Raw genomic sequence first — 18,322 nt, forward strand, 5'->3', positions numbered from 1 at the left:
TGGATGTACTTCACCATCTGCAGAACACACTTCAAGAATCAAGGATGGCCTTGATTTTCTCAAGTTTCTCCTTGCTTGCATGCCCATCTTTCAGCAGCTCATTCACCACATGCTCAAGCTTGTCCTTCTCTTTCTTAAGCAAATCTCTCTCCTTTTCAACCTCCTTCATTGCCTTCCTGGTGTTCCTGATAATGTCAGCTTGACTCTGCAAAATGCACCTCTGTTCCTTGGCAAGTTTGATCTTCTCCATCTGAACCTCCAACCTAGCACTCTCTTCTACCTCTTTCTTCTTCTTCTCAAATTCTTCCTCCTCAACTGCCTTCTGGTAATCCATGTGGTCTACCCTACCATCTTGCCAATCAAACATCTTGGATACATCTTGGACAAGCTTTGTGTACTCAATGCATAGCTTGTCATTTTTAGACTTGAGCTTGGCCAATTTGCTTCTCAAACTTCTGCTTATCAACTACCCTTCCACAATTTTGTTCATGGAACATTTCCACAACCTTAACAAGCAATTCTGAAGAATTGGAGGCCAGGGCTGGTCAACCCACTCAGTAACACCACACTTAACACCTTCACTCTGCACAATTGATATATACATCACTAAGTGCACTGAATTTCGTAACAACAAATCATATCAGACTAAGAAACTGAAGGTGAGGCTTATTTAAACTGAATATGTTGTTTAATATAACAACTCAAACTGTAACTGAAACCCAACCTGCTTGTACAAGTTCATTCACAGATATATGCTTCCTATACAAATGCACATTTCACAGTAAACCATATCCCTCAATAGCTTAATACAAGGCATATTTTAGTTCATCCTTCAAAATACAGTGTAGGTTCAGAAGAGCAACTTGTCACCAAAATACTGTGTGGTTTCAGAAGAGCAACATAATACTGATATCCCTGTAAATAAATTTGTGGTCTTAGAAGATAATATCTCCGATTAAGGACTATACCTGTTGTACTGGACAACCATAGAAATGCCTTCCAGTTAAGGTTCCCTCAAATGACACACACTTAATTGGCCTCATGTGGTGCATCATGCAGGTGGGTTCAGAAAGCTCGAGCTGGCCACAGAAAAGAGGCTCCATGGTGGTGGCAGGGGTCTCCTGCATGAACAAATCAACAAAATCACCTTAGCTCAGCAACCAGACATAGATCAAAAAAGTTATTCCCCAATCCAGCAAGAACCCTAACCGTAACCCTAGTTTTGAAGCATACATAAACCTAGCTCGAACAACAACCATAAACCTGCCTACTAAATAACAGTAACCAAAGCTTACCCTAGCTCACCAAGATGAACCCTAACCTAATCTAGCTCCTAGATGAACCCTAACCCTAGCTCAGAGACCAAAAACCTTACCCAAAGAGCCATGTCCATGCTTGTGATGTCGCACTCATCCTCTGAGCTCGTATCCCCGTCATTCCATGACGGCATGGCGGTGGTGGCGACTTGACAGCGTCGAAGAGCAGAGAGGAGAGTGAGAGTGAGAGCAGAGATGAGTGCGGGGCAGAGGAGGAGAGCGAGAGGGAGGGAGACATCGATTTAATACGTGAGTGGGTGCGTTCCGACCGCACCGGTCCGGTCGGTGTAATGGCTGTTAATGGCCTCACCATCAAGCGTGGCGCTGACGTGGCCTGACAGGCGGGCCCGGACCGTCAGAAAACGGTTTAAATCGCTAGCAGCTGGCGACTTGGGTTTTTTGAGACAATCAACGAGAAAAATGGTAGGTATCAATCACAAACAAAAAAGTGATGATTTTTTGAAACCCTAACATGAAAAGTGGTAGTTTTATGCTATTTACTCGACTCCGAAGAAACCAGTGAAAACTCCATAAGGAACCCGGAACTTGACCGAAAGAACCACAATGAACCACTCGAGAAAGAACCATTAGCAATGAACTGTAAAAACATCGTCCACCTCACTTCCTAGCGGTGGCTTGGCCTGTGTGAATCCCCGACAATTTCATGCAATAAGTGTCAAAAAGGGATATACATCACCTATTATTCCAAATTAGAATTAGTGCTCGCCTACATGCACATGCCTGTGGGCCGCAACCCATCAAGCGATTTTTTTTCACTGACTTTAGTTAGAGTGTGTGATTTCTCCTATACTCGTTAAAGACCAGCGTGTTTTTTCTGATTTTGGTTATACTCATATATGAAAATTTGGGTGTGTGAAATTAAAGGAACATGAACTACAAACATCTAGATAAGGTTGCCACTCGAAACTAATGTCCCACTCTTGATTTCTTCATAGCGACATCTTTCCGCTTTAAAAAGGTAAAGAAAAAACACTTTCACGTGAAACACATTTGTTTCATGCCATTTTTTAGCAAATTATTATTACTCTTCCGGCCTCTGCACAGAGAAAATGCACAAATTTGCAACATTGGCCTAGTTCCTTGCACTTACAATGTGTTCCTTTGTCCAATGTGTGCCTATAATAATTTGTTTGGAATATGAGGATTAACCCCTCAGAATTGTTTTTGTAAAACTCGTGATGATGTAATATATGGGAAATTTTGTTTCCAATTGCAATGCCAAACTCGTAGAATGAAGACTGTGTGCAAATATGTTATGGAGAGTGTGCACCTCATCTATGCATAATCTCCTCGAAAGTGTTACCCCCACCCCACCACCTCCCCCCCCCCCCCCCCCCCCCCCCCCCCACCCGCGCGCGAAATCATACATTTAGATGCTTGTTATGGTCGGCGCTGGTTTAGTCTGGCTGTCGGCAGGCAGAGTTGTCGGCAGGAGATGAGATCGATCAAGGTCGAGCTATGTTCAACTGATATGGGTGGCATTCCAGTAGTATGACTGAAAGAGCACGAGTGCATATTGTCATCATGTTCAGGTTTGTCATAGCGATTGAGCTATTATAACTTATTTTCTACGAGTTGAGACTTGGCAATAATATATGGTCGTGTCCATCACCGACATAGAGGCTAGGGCTTAGACCTTCATTTTGAAAAGAAAAACCAAAAAAAAAATGCCCACCTCATGTCATTATGAATCATGTCTAAAATCTTGATGAATGGTTCTACAACACGATAATCAAGACACATGAATTTTGCCTTCCAAATTAATTCCCCATACTGATGGTGAATCTCAAAGCCAGCTCAATTCTCGATTGTTGAACAAGAAATGATAGATCTACACTGGACCACCAATTAGCTATTATCCGTGGCCGCCGTAAGGAGGGGCTGTTTCTTGGTATCATCCCACTTGTTCAATCTTTTATGTGCCTCCTCAACCTGAAGGTCAAATAAAACAAGTACATTTACGTAGTGTATCTTTATCAATGCATATTTTTTAACAATTTGCATCGTCCATATATACTCCTAAGAAGGTTCAGAATCATGCGATAGAAGGCGCGATGGTGAGAAACAGGAGGTCTGGATGTTAAATTTGTGACAACTGCAAGCTATGGTGATAGAGGTAGGTAGAATGAATCTTCGGACCTCACATAGTTTAACTCCATTTTCATCATTAACACTTTTGTGAAAAGTAACGGAAATGTTTGACTCAACTGTCTGCTCTATACATTTAGTGACAGGGGGTACCTCTTTGCTCCAATCGGTTCTGATGGTGACCCACAGTAGAATGGCCGTCTGCATAGTCGTTCCTCCAATCATGCCACTCCAAATGCCCTGCGAGCAGGCATACGATGCCATCACCAAACACAAGTTAGAACACAGAAGTAAAGATTTCGTCATCACCATATATATATATATATATGAAAAAATTGAAGGATAAATCCACCACCTTTACGCCGAGGTTGAAGACAAAACCGAGAACAATGCCAAGGGGTACGCCTACGATGTAGTAACAACCAATGTTCACGTATGCAACAAACTGTTGCCATCCACATCCAACAGCAACACCTGATAATTGTATGCATGTCAGTAAAGTTCAAAATCCATGTATATTTTCCCCTGTTGTTTGAGTAATGCAATCGACATGAAAACTTTTTTGAAATATTCTACTAATGGACTAAATCAGGATAGCACATGTTGGCGTGCAGAAACTTTGAAAAAAAATACCTGACAGTACAGGCTGTATGCCATTGAGAATGAGCGTGATGGCAAGAAGTGGGCAGAGATCCGCCACCGCGTCGGAAACTATTTCACTCTCTGTGAACAAGTAGCTGATGTGGTTGCGTAGGCAGAGCATCACAATGGCAAAGACAACAGAGATGGCTGCACAGAGCGAAGTGACGACCCACACTGAGAAAAATGCTGACTTGGGGTTGCCGGCACCAAGCTCATTGCTCACTCTAACACTGAAGTGAAAACGTATCCGTTAGCTAGTTAGAGTACTTGCCTAGCTATCAGTAAGCATTGATAATGTTGTCAAGTCATTTGGTTTAGACGCAAACCTTGCGGCGGCGTTGAAACCTACTGAGATCATGAACACCCATCCGGAGATTGTCATACTGCACGCATCACAGGTTAATTAGCACAAACTCGGCAGATAGATTATTTGTAGAGGTACAGGTACAACACATTAGTAAGAATTATGGATGAATAGTACTCACCACACAGAGAGGGAATCCAGGGCAATCTCAGGGTCGGGGAGCAACCCAGCAATGAGCACCAGGATCTGAAAGTACCACGTCTCAAGGCACAGCATGACAGCAGACGCGGCGGAGAGCTTGAGAAAGGCCGGCAAGCCGGAGAAGGCCTGCCAGGTGAACCCAGTCCACGTCTCCCGGCACGTCGGGCTCACGACGATGTACGCGAACTGCGCCGCGACGATGACCCACCAGCTCAGGCTGAGCACCAGCGAGGCGCCGAGCAGGCCGAGGCCGGCCTTGTAGACGACGACCCAGCTGAGCAGCAGGTGCAGCACGAGCGTGACCGTGGAGATGTAGGCACTGGGCAGGACGATGCTCTGCGCCTGCATGAACTTCTGGATCGGGAAGTTGATGGCGTACGCGAAGATCTGAGGGATGAGGCCGTAGACGAAGATCGACGCGGCGTGGGCTATCTCCGGTGACTGCCCCAGTAGCACGAGGAGTGGCTCTGAGAAGGCGTAGATCACGGCGAGCGGTATGCCGGTGCAGCATAGGAGCACGGCGGAGCGTTGCAGGTAGGTTCCGAGCATGTCTTTCTTTTGCGCACCGAAGGCTTGTCCGCACAGGGTCTCCACTGCGCTACCCATGCCTAGCTGCAAGAATGTAATGTCTTGTTAGTGTGATAAATTGCGATTAAACAGTCAACATACCTTTTAAAATCAATATTTAATAACTAAGAAAAGTAAATAAATAATAGACTCTAAATAATACAAAGACATTCAAACATTTTTTGGAAATTATATATTGAAGAAAACCTGGGAAAAACTCCTGAATTTGTTTTTTGCGACGTTTTATCAGTCTCAATACTGAATAGTCAAGGACCACTATATTATATGGCTCTTGGCATCGTTAGAGTAACATCTAGGGGGGATTTTCTTATAAGGTTTTCCTCATTTGAGCCTTCCTAATATCTAGACAGCGGGGAGAACCGGCAGAGGCGGCGAGGGTGATCTAGGAGTGTCGTATGTACTACTCCCTCCGTCCCGTAATGTAAGACGTTTTTGGCACGTGCCAAAAACGTCTTACATTACGGGACGGAGGGAGTAGTACATATAACCACATATCATCGTTTAAGAAGAAATTTTCAGACGCAAGGTGTCAAAAGGAGTGAACGTCTCCCTGCAAAAAAGGAGTGAACGTCCTAACCACGAACCAAACCAACCTGAAATTTGAATGTCAACGTAAAACACTCAAGGGGGTGATATACCCGGTTTTAAAGATTTCAAGGTGAAAACATAGTATGAAAATGGATTTTTGGGGGTTGTTTGTTCGTCACCCAGCATATTATGAGATTAAATAAATATAATGTTTCTTCTTTTCTATCACTTCACTTCTGCCCATAGCACATAGGCCCCATTAATGCTATGTCTCGCTTAATGGGAGACAGAAGCAGCGGTTGCTTACAGGATCCGTGAAATGGGCCCACCCGATAAGGAGGTAGCGATCAGTTTTCAGAAGATGAACATATTTGGGAAACCTTCCACCCGATTTTGAAAAGGTTCCGCGTGGTTTATCCTGTGATTTTCTCTATTGTTTTCAAGGTTTTTTTGATTTTTACTCTTTTTGTTTATATACTTATTTATTTTGAAATACATATAAGTTCTTAATACATGTTGAACAATTTTTACATATGGATTGCACATTTTTCAGATACGCAATGAAAATATTTTAAATACATGTTGAATTGTTTTAACACACATTAATTAAAAACAGAATCATGTACATTTTTTTTGAATGAACAAATATTGTTTACACGTTGGCAATTTCCATGGCACTCCTAGATCAGTTATTCAAAATATTTTATATGGAAAATTATATGAACAGTTATTTAAATATTTGTAAAAATTCTAACTTTTAATAACTGTTTGTTGAAAATATTTTTACTATTTTCTTATAAACTTCTCATATAATTTCCATGGCATTCCTAGATCATGTACATTTTTATCTTTTATATGATTCGAAGAAATTGAAAAATTATATGAGAAGTTTATAAGCAAATCATAAAAATATTTTCAAAGAACAGTTACTAAAAGTTAGAATTTTTACAAATTACACGATTTTTTAAATTTTCATGAACATTTTTTTAAAATGTCAGGTATATATTTTGAAACATTTGAACAGTTTTTGAATGTCATGATATTTTTAATTATACAATTTTTTAATGCCGACAACAATCTTACATACCAAAAATATTTTTTAATATGCGGTTAACAGTTTTAAAACTAAATATAGCAGTTTTACCATATAGATATGTATTTAGAAGATTTTTGGAATACAATAAAAGTAAGAAAAGAAAAGAAAAGTTGTGTCGGGCCCGAAAGAAAAAAACATTGGAATGTTTGAAGCTTCTATTGGGCCAACCCACTACAAGCTTCGCCGATGCTAGCACTTCTAGCTTCTCAATATACGCATCTCCGCCACACCTAACTGTTGAACATGTCGCCTTTTAGTCGGCCAACACTCCGCGCCATACAACATTGCGGGTCGAACCGCCGTCCTGTAGAACTTGCCTTTTAGCTTTTGTGGCACTCTCTTGTCACAGAGAATGCCAGAAGCTTGGCGCCACTTCATCCATCCGGCTTTGATTCGATGGTTCACATCTTCATCAATACCCCCATCCTCCTGCAACATTGACCCCAAATACCGAAAGGTGTCCTTCCGAGGTACCACCTGGCCATCAAGGCTAACCTCCTCCTCCTCACAGCTAGTAGTACTGAAACCGCACATCATGTAGTCGGTTTTAGTTCTACTAAGCCTAAACCCTTTTGATCCCAAGGTTTGTCTCCATAACTCTAACTTCCTATTTACCCCCGTCCGACTATCGTCAACTAGCACCACATCATCCGCAAAGAGCATACACCATGGGATATCTCCTTGTATACCCCTTGTGACCTCATCCATCACCAATGCAAAAAGATAAGGGCTCAAAGCTGACCCCTGATGCAGTCCTATCTTAATCGGGAAGTCATCGGTGTCGACATCACTTGTTCGAACACTTGTCACAACATTATTGTACATGTTCTTGATGAGGGTAATGTACTTTGTTGGGACTTTGTGTTTCTCCAAGGCCCACCACATGACATTCCGCGGTATCTTATCATAGGCCTTCTCCAAGTCAATGAACACCATATGCAAGTCCTTCTTATGCTCCCTATATCTCTCCATAAGTTGTCGTACCAAGAAAATGGCTTCCATGATCGACCTCCCAGGCATGAAACCAAACTGATTTTTGGTCACGCTTGTCATTCTTCTTAAGCGGTGTTCAATGACTCTCTCCCATAGCTTCATTGTATGGCTCATCAGCTTAATTTCACAGTAATTAGTACAACTCTGAACATCCCCCTTGTTCTTGAAGATTGGTACTAATATACTCCGTCTCCATTCTTCTGGCATCTTGTTTGCCCGAAAAATGAGGTTGAAAAGCTTGGTTAGCCATACTATCGCTATGTCCCCGAGACCTTTCCACACTTCAATGGGGATACAATCAGGGCCCATCGCCTTGCCTCCTTTCGTCCTTTTTAAAGCCTCCTTCACCTCAGACTCCTGGATGCGCCGCACAAAACGCATGCTGGTCTCATCAAATGAGTCATTCAGTTCAATGGTAGAACTCTCATTCTCCCCATTGAACAGCTTGTCGAAGTACTCCCGTCATCTATGCTTAATCTCTTCGTCCTTCACCAAGAGTTGGCCTGCTCCGTCCTTGATGCATTTGACTTGGCCAATATCCCTCGTCTTCCTCTCCCGGATCTTAGCCAAAAAAACTTTTTAAAATTTTGAGAACATTTTTTTAATACAACATGATTGCTTAGAAACATGTGAACATTTTAGTTTACGAAATATTGAAAATATGTGATTTTTTTAAATGTTGACAAACACTAAACATTTAAAAAAATTCAGGAACATATTGGAAAACTGTGAATTTAAAATAATTTAAAAATAAGAACAGGTAGAGAAAACAATGTAAAAAGAAAATACTGGGCCAAAATATTGTAGAACCTTCGTGAAATAGGAAAAAATTGACTAGAACCTTCCCAAGTAATTAGGCCGGTCCATCTCATGTGGCTAAGGTGTGTTCATTATAGCTCATTACCTAGCTGGCTAGCTTAGTGTCTCCCTCTCCCTCTCAAGTAAAAGTTGGCTAGCTTAGCGTCTCCCTCTCCCTTTCCCTCTCAAGCAATGGACTTTGCGTGTGCTAAGAACAGGATCGTCAACTTTCCAACGGTAGATCGTTGCGGAAGACTTTATGGTTTAGGCAAATAATCAACCTAGAGAGCTTGAATTTATATGGCAACAATCATTTTCCAGTGAGGTAGGCCATGTTTTACATTTTGGGACACGCCCCTGATTTTCCTTGCTCGGGGCATGTCTCGATGTAGAGGATTTGCGGCGAAATTGCGCACATGGTCCGGAGTCGAGATTCTCAGTAGGTAGCAAATTGGTCATACATGACATCATGCCTAGTGCAACCTAGTGTGATTGAAACAATATTTATAGGAAAAACGAATATTCCAAATCACATGGGAAGTTTCCAAAGCATACAAGTGGCCTATAGGAGCCGACGCGACTCAACAAGTCAAATTTGTCTGCAGTCGATCGCCGTTGCAATCCATCGACTGTACGCAACCATAAACAAATCAACCCCATGACACACGAGCTTGGTTCTTATCAACCCCATGATAAACAAACGTGAAATAGTGCTCTTTCGCTTTGGTCAAATCAACGCCCAAAAGTGACAGGTTGATTCAGCATTTCGATCTAATAAGCTGTGGGTGATTAAGAGCATCAATCAACAAGTGAAATATTAGTAGTACTGTATAGGGTCAACACTTTTGGTCCAATCAGCGCCCATTAATGAGAGGTTGATCTATGGAGCATCTCGATCTATTCTACACTGAAGCATCGAAAATACTATAGTAATCTTTCGGTCCAACAATGGCAGAGGTTCATTGAACATTCTGATCTTAGCAGTACGGTTAAGTGAAATAGCAGTACCGTTAAGGGGTATCTCTTGAAAATGTCACTCCCACGTACTCAGGCGATGACAAATGGTAACCCGGGAGTTTCCCCCTTTTCCGTCAGTTCATTTTTTCAAACATTTTATCTCTTCAACCGTGTGTCCAAATCCTGAATCATTTTCATTGTTGAATTCCCCGCGACGAGATCTTCGAAACTAGATATCATGTTAGTAGGTTTTGACAAACTTTCTTCCACGAAAAAACCAGGTAAAGAAGATAGAAAAATGTCGTAGCTGGAAACACGTTTTTTCCCTTTCCGGGAGGCACAACTGTGCTTCCACGGAAGCAAATCTGTGTCTCCACGAAAAGCAAAAATGTGCCTCTTGTGGAGGCAATTTTTTTTTTATTTTCAAAGAGGCACAGTTGTGCTCTCATGGAAGAAAAAAAATATATGTTTTTTTTCCTTTCTGAGAGGCACATCTGTTTCTCTCGTGGAAGCAAACCTATGCCTTCACAAGAATCAAACTTGTGCCTCTCATGGGAGAAAAAATAATTCATTTTTCCCTTTTTGGGAAGTGCCACTCGCGGAAGCAAATCTTTGCCTCTCATGGAAGCAAAAAGATGTGCTTATTTCCATGCAAAAAATATTTTTTCTCCAAAATTTAGGAAAAACTAGGCGAAAACCATAGAACCCCCCAAAAAAAATTGTCTAAACCCAGCGAATGTGTACATAAAGAAATCAAATCATGGGGAGTGTCTAACACGCGACATGTGGCGGTGGCTGAGAGCGTGCCACTTGTTGCACTCTCAACCCGCTAAAAGTGGCCCTTGAGGGGCTCCGACAAAGGGTACCCTCTAATTGGTTGATCTCGTTGTTTTCTCAACACAGAACGCTCCCCCCCCCCCCCCCCCCCTTTCTCCCTCTCGCTCTTCCTCTGTCAAGTAAAAAGTTGGCTTGCTTATTAACTTTGGGCGTGCTAAGAATCGTCAACTTCCCCCCCCCCCCCCCCCCCCCCCCCCCCCCACAAAAACTTAACCCGGAGAGTATGAATTTATAGTTGCAATAATCATTCACTATTGTTTTCGTTTTCTGTTTTATTTTACTCTTCAATTTTTTGTTGATAGCGTACCAAGTTTCCTGTTTGGTACAATCATTTTCTATCCAGGTAAACCATTTTCCTTTTTAGATGGTAGGCCAAGTTTTACAGTTTGGGACATGCCACTTGTTTTCGTTGCTCGGCTCTGTTTCGACGTGGTGGATTTGCGGCCAAATTGGTCATGTATGACATCATGCCTATAACCCAACGAAGTGTGACTGAAACCATATTTTATAGGAAAACGAATATTCCAAATCACATGGGAAGTTTGCTAAGTACAAGTGGCCTATAGAGAGAGCGGATGACCCAACCAAGTCAAATTTGTCTCCAGTCGATCGCCGTTGCAGCCCATCAACTATACTGAACCATAAACAAATCAACTCCCCGGCACATTCGCCAATAAACAAACGTGAAATGGTGCTCTTTCGCTTTGGTCAAATCAGTGCCCCAAAAGTGACAGGTTGATTCAGCATTTCGATCTAAGCTGTGGGTAATTAAGAACAGCAACAAGTGAAGTATGTACTAGTAGCAGTAGTTTCTATTGTGGTGTATATATTACTTGCTGAAATTTGAGATGGGCTCTAGGCCCATATTGCAATTTCTGAAAAATCTCTAAGGGCCCATGTGGGTTATATGGCACTAGGTGTGTGGGAAGTTTAGTCCCACCTTGGAAGTGGAAGGAGAGTTGGAGTGGTTTATAAGGGACTCTCTCCCTCATGCTATTGGAGCTTGAGAAGAGATGAGGCCCTCGCGCACTCCTCCTCCTCCGCTCGCCGCGCCGCGCCGCGGGTTGCGGGATTGAGCCGAGCCGAGCTCACTCCTATGCGCTTCTTTTTGCCGGTCAGGAACGGAGAGTCTTTGACAGGTGGGGCCACGATCTGAGACGTCGGATCGTGGGCTACCGACTTGGACGTGGGTTCAGCCCACGTCTCTCCACGCGCGGCCGCACATATATATGTGGGGCGCTGCCAACCCTAGCCGTCACGAAACAGAACGCATCTCCGCCTCCACGCCCACGTCGTTCCTCTGCTGCTGCTGCCGCCGGCGACTCCGTCCCGTTCACCGCGTACACGGTTGACGGGAGAGCAGGCCTCCGAAACCACGCCTCTCCGGATCCTGTACGGGGAGAGGGGCGATTAGGTTTTTGGGTAGCGACTACGCGACTGCTCGCTTCTGTTCATCTACGTCCGCATCACCTTCATCATCACCATGTCGACCGACACCGACCGTGCCGCTGCTGAGAAAGCCGAGGCCGACAAGAAGGCCGCCGAGGATGCCGCGGCTGCTGTCACCGCCACCGCCACCGCGTGGCCGATTGGAGGGTATACATCGCTTATCCCTCTCGTGTTTCTTTCTGTTGTAGCAGTACTAGCGGTATGCGTAGATGTCTCTACTATATGCGTAGTACATGCTCTGTTAGATCATAATCAGTATGTTATCAATGCTGTCCATGTCATGCTCATGATTTATTCATGGATTAATTTAATCGGAAAACTGCCTATTTTCTCATCATTACTGTCCAACACTCTTGGTCAAATCAGCGCCCATTAATGGGAGGTTGATCTACGGAGCATCTCGATCTATTCTACTCCGAAGCATCGAAAATATATAGTAATCTTCCGGTCCAACAATGGCAGGTTCATTGAACATTCCGATCTTAGCTGTGGGCCACTCAGCGTTTTGGATCTACTACACCAAATCTACACCAAAATGCAGAGCGTCGCCTAGAGTATATTTTTGACGAGAAACAGCGAGTGCTGAATGATTTGGAGGCGAGAGATGGAGGGGGAGCGTACGTACCATGAGGCCGTAGGCGAACATCTGGACGCCGGTGTTGCCGAGGGAGGCGGCGGCGAGCTCCAGGCTGCCGAGGTGGCCGGAGAAGATCTGCGTGGACATGGACATGAGGTAGTTGATCATGTACATGACCACCGCCGGCGCCGCCAGCCGCGTCAGCATCCGGAGCTCGATCGCCCCCGCCGCCCACACGCGCCCCGCCAGCGGCGCCGACGAGTCCGTCAGGATGCTCTCCAGCCGCCCCGGCGCTTCCCCGTCCGCCATGGGAGCTGTGTGTGTGCGAGCTGTGCTCTGTCGGCGTTGACTGAGATGGTAGCTCCGCTCGCTCGGCCAGGCCCGTCGACGGACGGACGCTGGCGTATATAATGGCGCGATCTGTGCGTGTGCGTGTGTGCGTGCGTGTGTTTGCTCCTTGAATCGAATCAATGCGGCAGCTACCGACCGGGCCGGTGACCACTTCGGCTGTAGCTGTAGGCAGTAGGCTGCTCACCACAGGTTGGTGCAGTAACAGCTTGCCAAATGCGTTCAAACAAATGAACAAAATAAAAACAACTTGCCAAATCTCGCCGGTTCGCCACGATATGAACCGTGGCTCCCGCTGACAGTGGGGCCCAGCTGGCCACCGACGGACATACCGAGCGCATGATAGACTGCTCCAGGATCAACTCAGTTATCATTTACAGATGCCCCCTTGATACATTTGCATCTGCACCCCCCAAAACAATATGTCTTTAGAGCATCTCCAACAGCCGCCCAATACGTGGCGTGCTAAAAACGAGTTTGCTGCGCGCCCATCGGCAGGTTTGGAGCGGCGTGCAACGCTGACTCCAGCAGCCGCGCTAAAATGCAGCGCGCGCGTAGCTCCAGCAGCGTGCGCTCGCGCACAAACACTTTTTTTAAACGGTGCATACATATTTTGTTCATAGATAAAAACGATACATAGTTCATAGCATATATAGATAAAAAATGATACGAAGATATTTTACATAGTTCATAGCATAGATAGATAAAGAACTACGGTGCAACTTGATAAATAAACTCCGGTGCAACTAGCTAAATAAACTACTCTTCAACCAGAACCTACTCCCAGCCGTCCTCATCATCATCATCCTCGGTGGTGTTGTTCGAGGTATCGAGCCATATGTCTTCCCAACGGTAATCGTCGGGGGAGAAGATCGACGTCCCGCCTGCCTCGACGATATCGCACTGCGATATGGCAAGTGCCTTGCGCCGACGCCTGTCGACACGCTCCGCGCGGTGCCTTGCCGTCCTCTCCGCCCAGAAGGCGTTCTCAGCGACGACGTCATCCGGGTGGCGCCGGCGCCACTCCGCCATGGCTCGCTAGTCCTCCTTAGTGATAAGGAGGCGGCGCTGCAGCCGACTGTGGTCCTCACGGTCCCGGTCTATAATCAGACGAGGCGGAGGGGCGACGCGCTGCGCCTGCTCGCGCGTGTAGACGTCGTGGAAGTTCAACTGCGCGCGAGGCCTCCCTAGGCGCCATGCCGCAGCGTCGTACGCGTGGGCGGCCTCGTGCGCGGTCCCGAACGTGCCGACGCTGAGGCAGACGTCGTCGGACCGGATCTCGGCGTAGTAGGCGCCAGAGGGGCGCAGGCGAACGCCGCGGTAGCCAGATGATCCCCGGCGGCGCGGCGACATGATGGCGCGGTGGTGGCGGGGCGCTGAGAGCGGCGAGGAAGCGGTGAAAGTGGCGGGGAGGTGGGAAAATGCGCGCGTGGCACGACAGTGTGGTGCAGCGCGTGGCGAGCGCCGCATTTTATAGGCGCGCGCGAAGCGGCGCGTCAAATCTACCGCGCGATCGACAACTTTCTCCCCCGCGCGCGATTATTTCCCGTCGCCGCTGGAGCGCGTGTAAACTTGTCGCACGCGCTAAAGGGGCATTTTACCACGCGCGCGTCTTTTGGCGCGGCTGCCGGAGATTCTCTTACAAACTCAAAACAGATTTTCACATCTCTCCTCAAGATCCCCATTGTTCTTTTCCTTTTCAAAACGGATCCCCATTGTTCTCAGTTTTACCAACAAGTATTGAATACTGTGGCCCGGTCGGTCTTATCTGAACCACGATATTAACTGTGGCTCCCGCTGACAGTAGGGCCCAGCTAGCCAGCGACAGACATAACGAGCGCTGGGCACTCGATCGGATTCTAAAATCACCTACAAAAAACAGTTTCCAGTACATACTAGTACTGGTATACCTGGAGATTCCTGACAAGGAGTACTATGACATCAACAACAATTTGTTGCCCCTTTTGTTTGTCCTTATTTATTTTTTCTGAGATAAGCTTGTCCTTCTTTTTTTTTTGCGTCTCGCTGTCCGGCTCGCCACGATATTAACTGTGGGTGTGGCTGTAAAGTGGGCCCCAGGTAGCCAGCGACGGGACATACCGAGTGTGAGCCCTCACCTCCACCACCACCGCCCTGGCTTTTGCGCGCCTACTGACCAAAGCTAGAGTGTGAGCCCTCACCTCACTCGCGCCGTTTGCAGCGAGACTCCCACTCCTCATCTGTGAGAAGCAAGCAGGTGCCGCTAGCGGACTCATCTCTCTGAAGACGATCCTCGACTGTGCGTGGACGACCCTTTCTATTATTGTTCCTCAAACCTTTACATCATCCTATTGGTTTTCTTTTTATAAAACTAAACATGATCCGGAAACTATGAAAATTTGCATGGGGGTCATGTTACGACAACATTTTAACGTGGTTAAACTTTCAGAAAATTGCACAAAATCTGGATCATACATCTCTTTGTAACTAATTTGATTTTTTTTGAATTTGTGTTAAAGATCGCAACATTTGTTGAAATCCCTAGCATTATTTGAAATTTCTGAATATTTTTTAAAAGGAAAACCCCCAACAAAAATCAGTAAAAGAAAAGAACTTTTAGATTACAACCACTCGTGCCCGAGCCCAACAGCAAATTTAGGCCTGCAAGTATTTCCGCCAGCCCAACAGCACCACTTGTGGCCGAGCTTCTCTGCTATCCAGCCGCCGCCCCTCTCCTCCAAAATCCCCAAATCCCCAAACCCTAAGCATCGGCGACGCCAAATCCTCAAATCCAGCCCCTCAATCGCCGCCATTTGCTCCTCGATCGAAGCCAAACCCTAAGCATCGATCGGCCACGCGGTGGGAGTCGCCGAGGTGTTTGTCGAGGATGAAGGAGGAGGAGGGCGGCTGCAGCAGCCAGAAGCGGCGGGCGGGATGGGAGTCGCTCCAGCCGGACCTCGTCCATCTTGTTGCCGACTGCGTCCTCTCCACCGGCGGCGTCGACGAGTACATGTCCATGAGGGCCGTCTGCCCCACCTGGCGTTCTGCCGTCGCCAAGCCATCTCCGCACGCCGCGGTCGCCGACCTCCGTTTCCGCCCACGGCAGTGGGTCTTGCTCAACGGGGCAGACGACGACCAAGGCCGGCCCCTCTTCCTCCACGTCACCACAGGGCGCTTCCGCCGCCTGCGCCTCTCGTTGCTCCATGACTACATCCTCGTCGGTGCATCCGACGGTCTCCTCGTCCTGGGGGATAGGGAGCGCCCGCATGCCGCTCGTCTCCTCAACCCATTGACTGGTGACATGCTTCCCTTTGCGGCGCCGATACCTCCGGGGTCTCGGGTGGCGACAACAATCGCTCTCGCCGGCTCCGAACCAACGATTATCTTCTCATTCCCACAGATCCTCTGCAAATACGTATTGCTCGGTGGTAATAATGCAGTGGTTTACTCTGCTGATCCCATGGGCCAGCTCTGCGCGGTGAAGATTCATGATGCTGCTTTGAAGGAGGAAGAGTCGTTCTGCCTCCGGAGCATGGTCACCTGTGCAGGCAATGTTTATGTGCTCAGTTTGACAGGAATGCTATATAAGATCGTTTGGACCGGTGGCCTTTGGTATGCGGAGAGGATACTGGAGATTGAAATGCACTACACTGGTGCTCTCGTGGAGTCTGCTGGTAAACTGCTGGTTGTTAGAGTGGATCTCGGAATCACTGAATTTTTCAGCGTGGACGTTGAGCGGAAGGTACTTGAACCACTCGAAAGTATCGGCAGCTGTGCGCTCTTTCTAAGTTTTGGAAGGTGCATGTTAGTTGACGCAGATAAGGTTCCTTCCATCAAGGGCAACTGCACTTACGGCAGTTTTGGTGGAAACAAGTTTTATAACATGTACACCAGGTATGACCTCAGCGATGCCAAGAAAGAAAACATCACCGGCCCCCAGGTGCCTGGTTATCTCTCATGTTTGATAGCTGATAGTGATATCATCCGTGAAGGTCCTTTGAGCCTTGCTCAGGTTCTCCTCACACCCTGTCCAGATGTTAAAGCTCAGCTAGACCGTATCCGCTGCAAAATCTAACTTGTACGCCTTGGGCATTTCACGACTTGCTCAACTTCAAATTGCATGCTGCTACTTCCTTGAATTCCTTCCGGACAAGTTCTCTTTCTCAGTGGACTTGACTGCAGAATGCCTAGATGTTGGATTCGTTGTTGCTCTGGCTGCTGATGCTCTAAGCAGGAGCTACAGTTGGGCTGGTCTCTGCATTCTGTATGTTTTGTCTCTTCATTCAGTGGCGTAGTTCCATTCATGTGCCTTGATGTCGTTGGATATGATGTGCCCTAGTAGTAGTACCTAATCATCAATCTCGCCGCTTCTCTGTCCCATGAGATGCCTCAGCCTTCTCGTAGCCTTTAACAAGTAAGCAATTGAGTACTTTTGAAGCATCCGGAATTCCGAATAGGTGTCCTCTGTTTGTCAATTCGTCAGTTTACTATACCATATACTCACTTTGCCGACATTAGACTATATTTGCTTCGTAAACTGACATGCAAAACATCGTCCACTCCTACATAGATGGATTCTGTTTCTACTTGATAACAGCAGACTATTATCCAGTGCACCGGATTTAGAATGTATGATTTCGTATGAAAAATTGAAATATTTGTTGAGATACAAAAATGACAAATTTGACATCAGTGTGATAATGAGTCAAATCTAAAGCCCAAGTTATGTTATGTACTATTCAGTGTTAAATATTATTGCTTGCGTTCTAAAATACTCCCTCCGTCCTTTGAAGAGTGTACTTCCAACTTTGTTGGAAAGTCAAACCTTTTTATATTTGACCGTATTTATACAATAATGCACCAACATTTATGCCATCAAATTAGTAGCATTAGGTTCATGATAAAATATATTTTCATCATATATGTACTTGGTTTCATAGACATTGATATATTTTTGCACAAATTCGGTCAAACATTGAGATAGTTTGACCCTCCAATAAAATTGGAAGCACACTCTTTAAAGGACGGAGGGAGTAAATGTCAGAATTTCAAAATTTGTTCAATGTTTTAAAATTTGGTCCAAACATTCAACTTTTGTTCAGATTTTCCAAAAGTTCTTTTGAAAATATCAAAAAAATGTATTGATTTTTTTTCATAAATTCTAAAATATCCGTGTTTTCAAATTGTGTTTGGGATTTTAAAAATGTTCATTTTTTCAAACCTGTTCTTAGACCCAAAAAATGTTTGTCTTTTCAAATATTGTGGGGAGTTTCGAAAAATGCTCCCTTTTTACAAAATCTTCATGTTTAAAAAAAATCTTCATGTTTCTAAAAAAGCATCAATTTTTTTAAAAAATGATCGCGTTTTTAAAATATTATTTAAAGATTCAAAAATTGTTCATATCTTCAAAAAGTATTTGAGATTTTTCCAAAAATCTTTGTGTTTTCGGAAAATATTCTAGGTTGTATAAAAGTATTCTCAATTTTGAAAAAGTTTGCCATTTCAAAATATTCCCTTTTAAGAAAAGTGTTTTGAAGTTTCAAAATATGTCTTAGGTGTCTTGTTGATGATAGTTTTTAATGTTCTGCGATGCCTATTGT

General features: G+C 45.2%; 1 protein-coding gene and 1 pseudogene across 1 annotated transcript; both read right to left on the reverse strand.

The window, feature by feature from the left end:
* Window positions 1-2,996: 2,996 nt before the first annotated feature.
* On the reverse strand, window positions 2,997-12,815 carry LOC123072600 (protein DETOXIFICATION 40). The gene is made up of 7 exons (XM_044496182.1): window positions 12,444-12,815; window positions 4,553-5,184; window positions 4,394-4,450; window positions 4,059-4,297; window positions 3,781-3,899; window positions 3,579-3,665; window positions 2,997-3,269 (listed from the first exon to the last, which is right to left on the reverse strand). The coding sequence occupies exons 1-7, from the start codon at window positions 12,702-12,704 to the stop codon at window positions 3,186-3,188; spliced, it is 1,479 nt and encodes a 492-aa protein (XP_044352117.1). The 5' UTR covers window positions 12,705-12,815; the 3' UTR covers window positions 2,997-3,185.
* A 705-nt stretch (window positions 12,816-13,520) lies between these two features.
* LOC123067979 (ethylene-responsive transcription factor ERF105-like) lies at window positions 13,521-14,213 on the reverse strand (annotated as a pseudogene).
* Window positions 14,214-18,322: the final 4,109 nt, after the last annotated feature.

Source organism: Triticum aestivum, chromosome 3B (assembly GCF_018294505.1).
Source record: "Triticum aestivum cultivar Chinese Spring chromosome 3B, IWGSC CS RefSeq v2.1, whole genome shotgun sequence".
Taxonomy (NCBI): Eukaryota; Viridiplantae; Streptophyta; class Magnoliopsida; order Poales; family Poaceae; genus Triticum; species Triticum aestivum.

What these genes read in the sequence shown, in the direction of transcription:
- LOC123072600 (XM_044496182.1), bottom strand. Translation starts at nt 12,704, where the DNA reads ATGGCGGACGGGGAAGCGCCGGGGCGGCTGGAGAGCATCCTGACGGAC. An exon ending in TGTTCGCCTACGGCCTCATG is followed by an intron (nt 5,185 to 12,443) that starts GTACGTACGCTC and finishes ACATTCTTGCAG; the next exon opens with CTAGGCATGGGTAGCGCAGT. An exon ending in TCTTCAACCTCGGCGTAAAG is followed by an intron (nt 3,666 to 3,780) that starts GTGGTGGATTTA and finishes GCCTGCTCGCAG; the next exon opens with GGCATTTGGAGTGGCATGAT.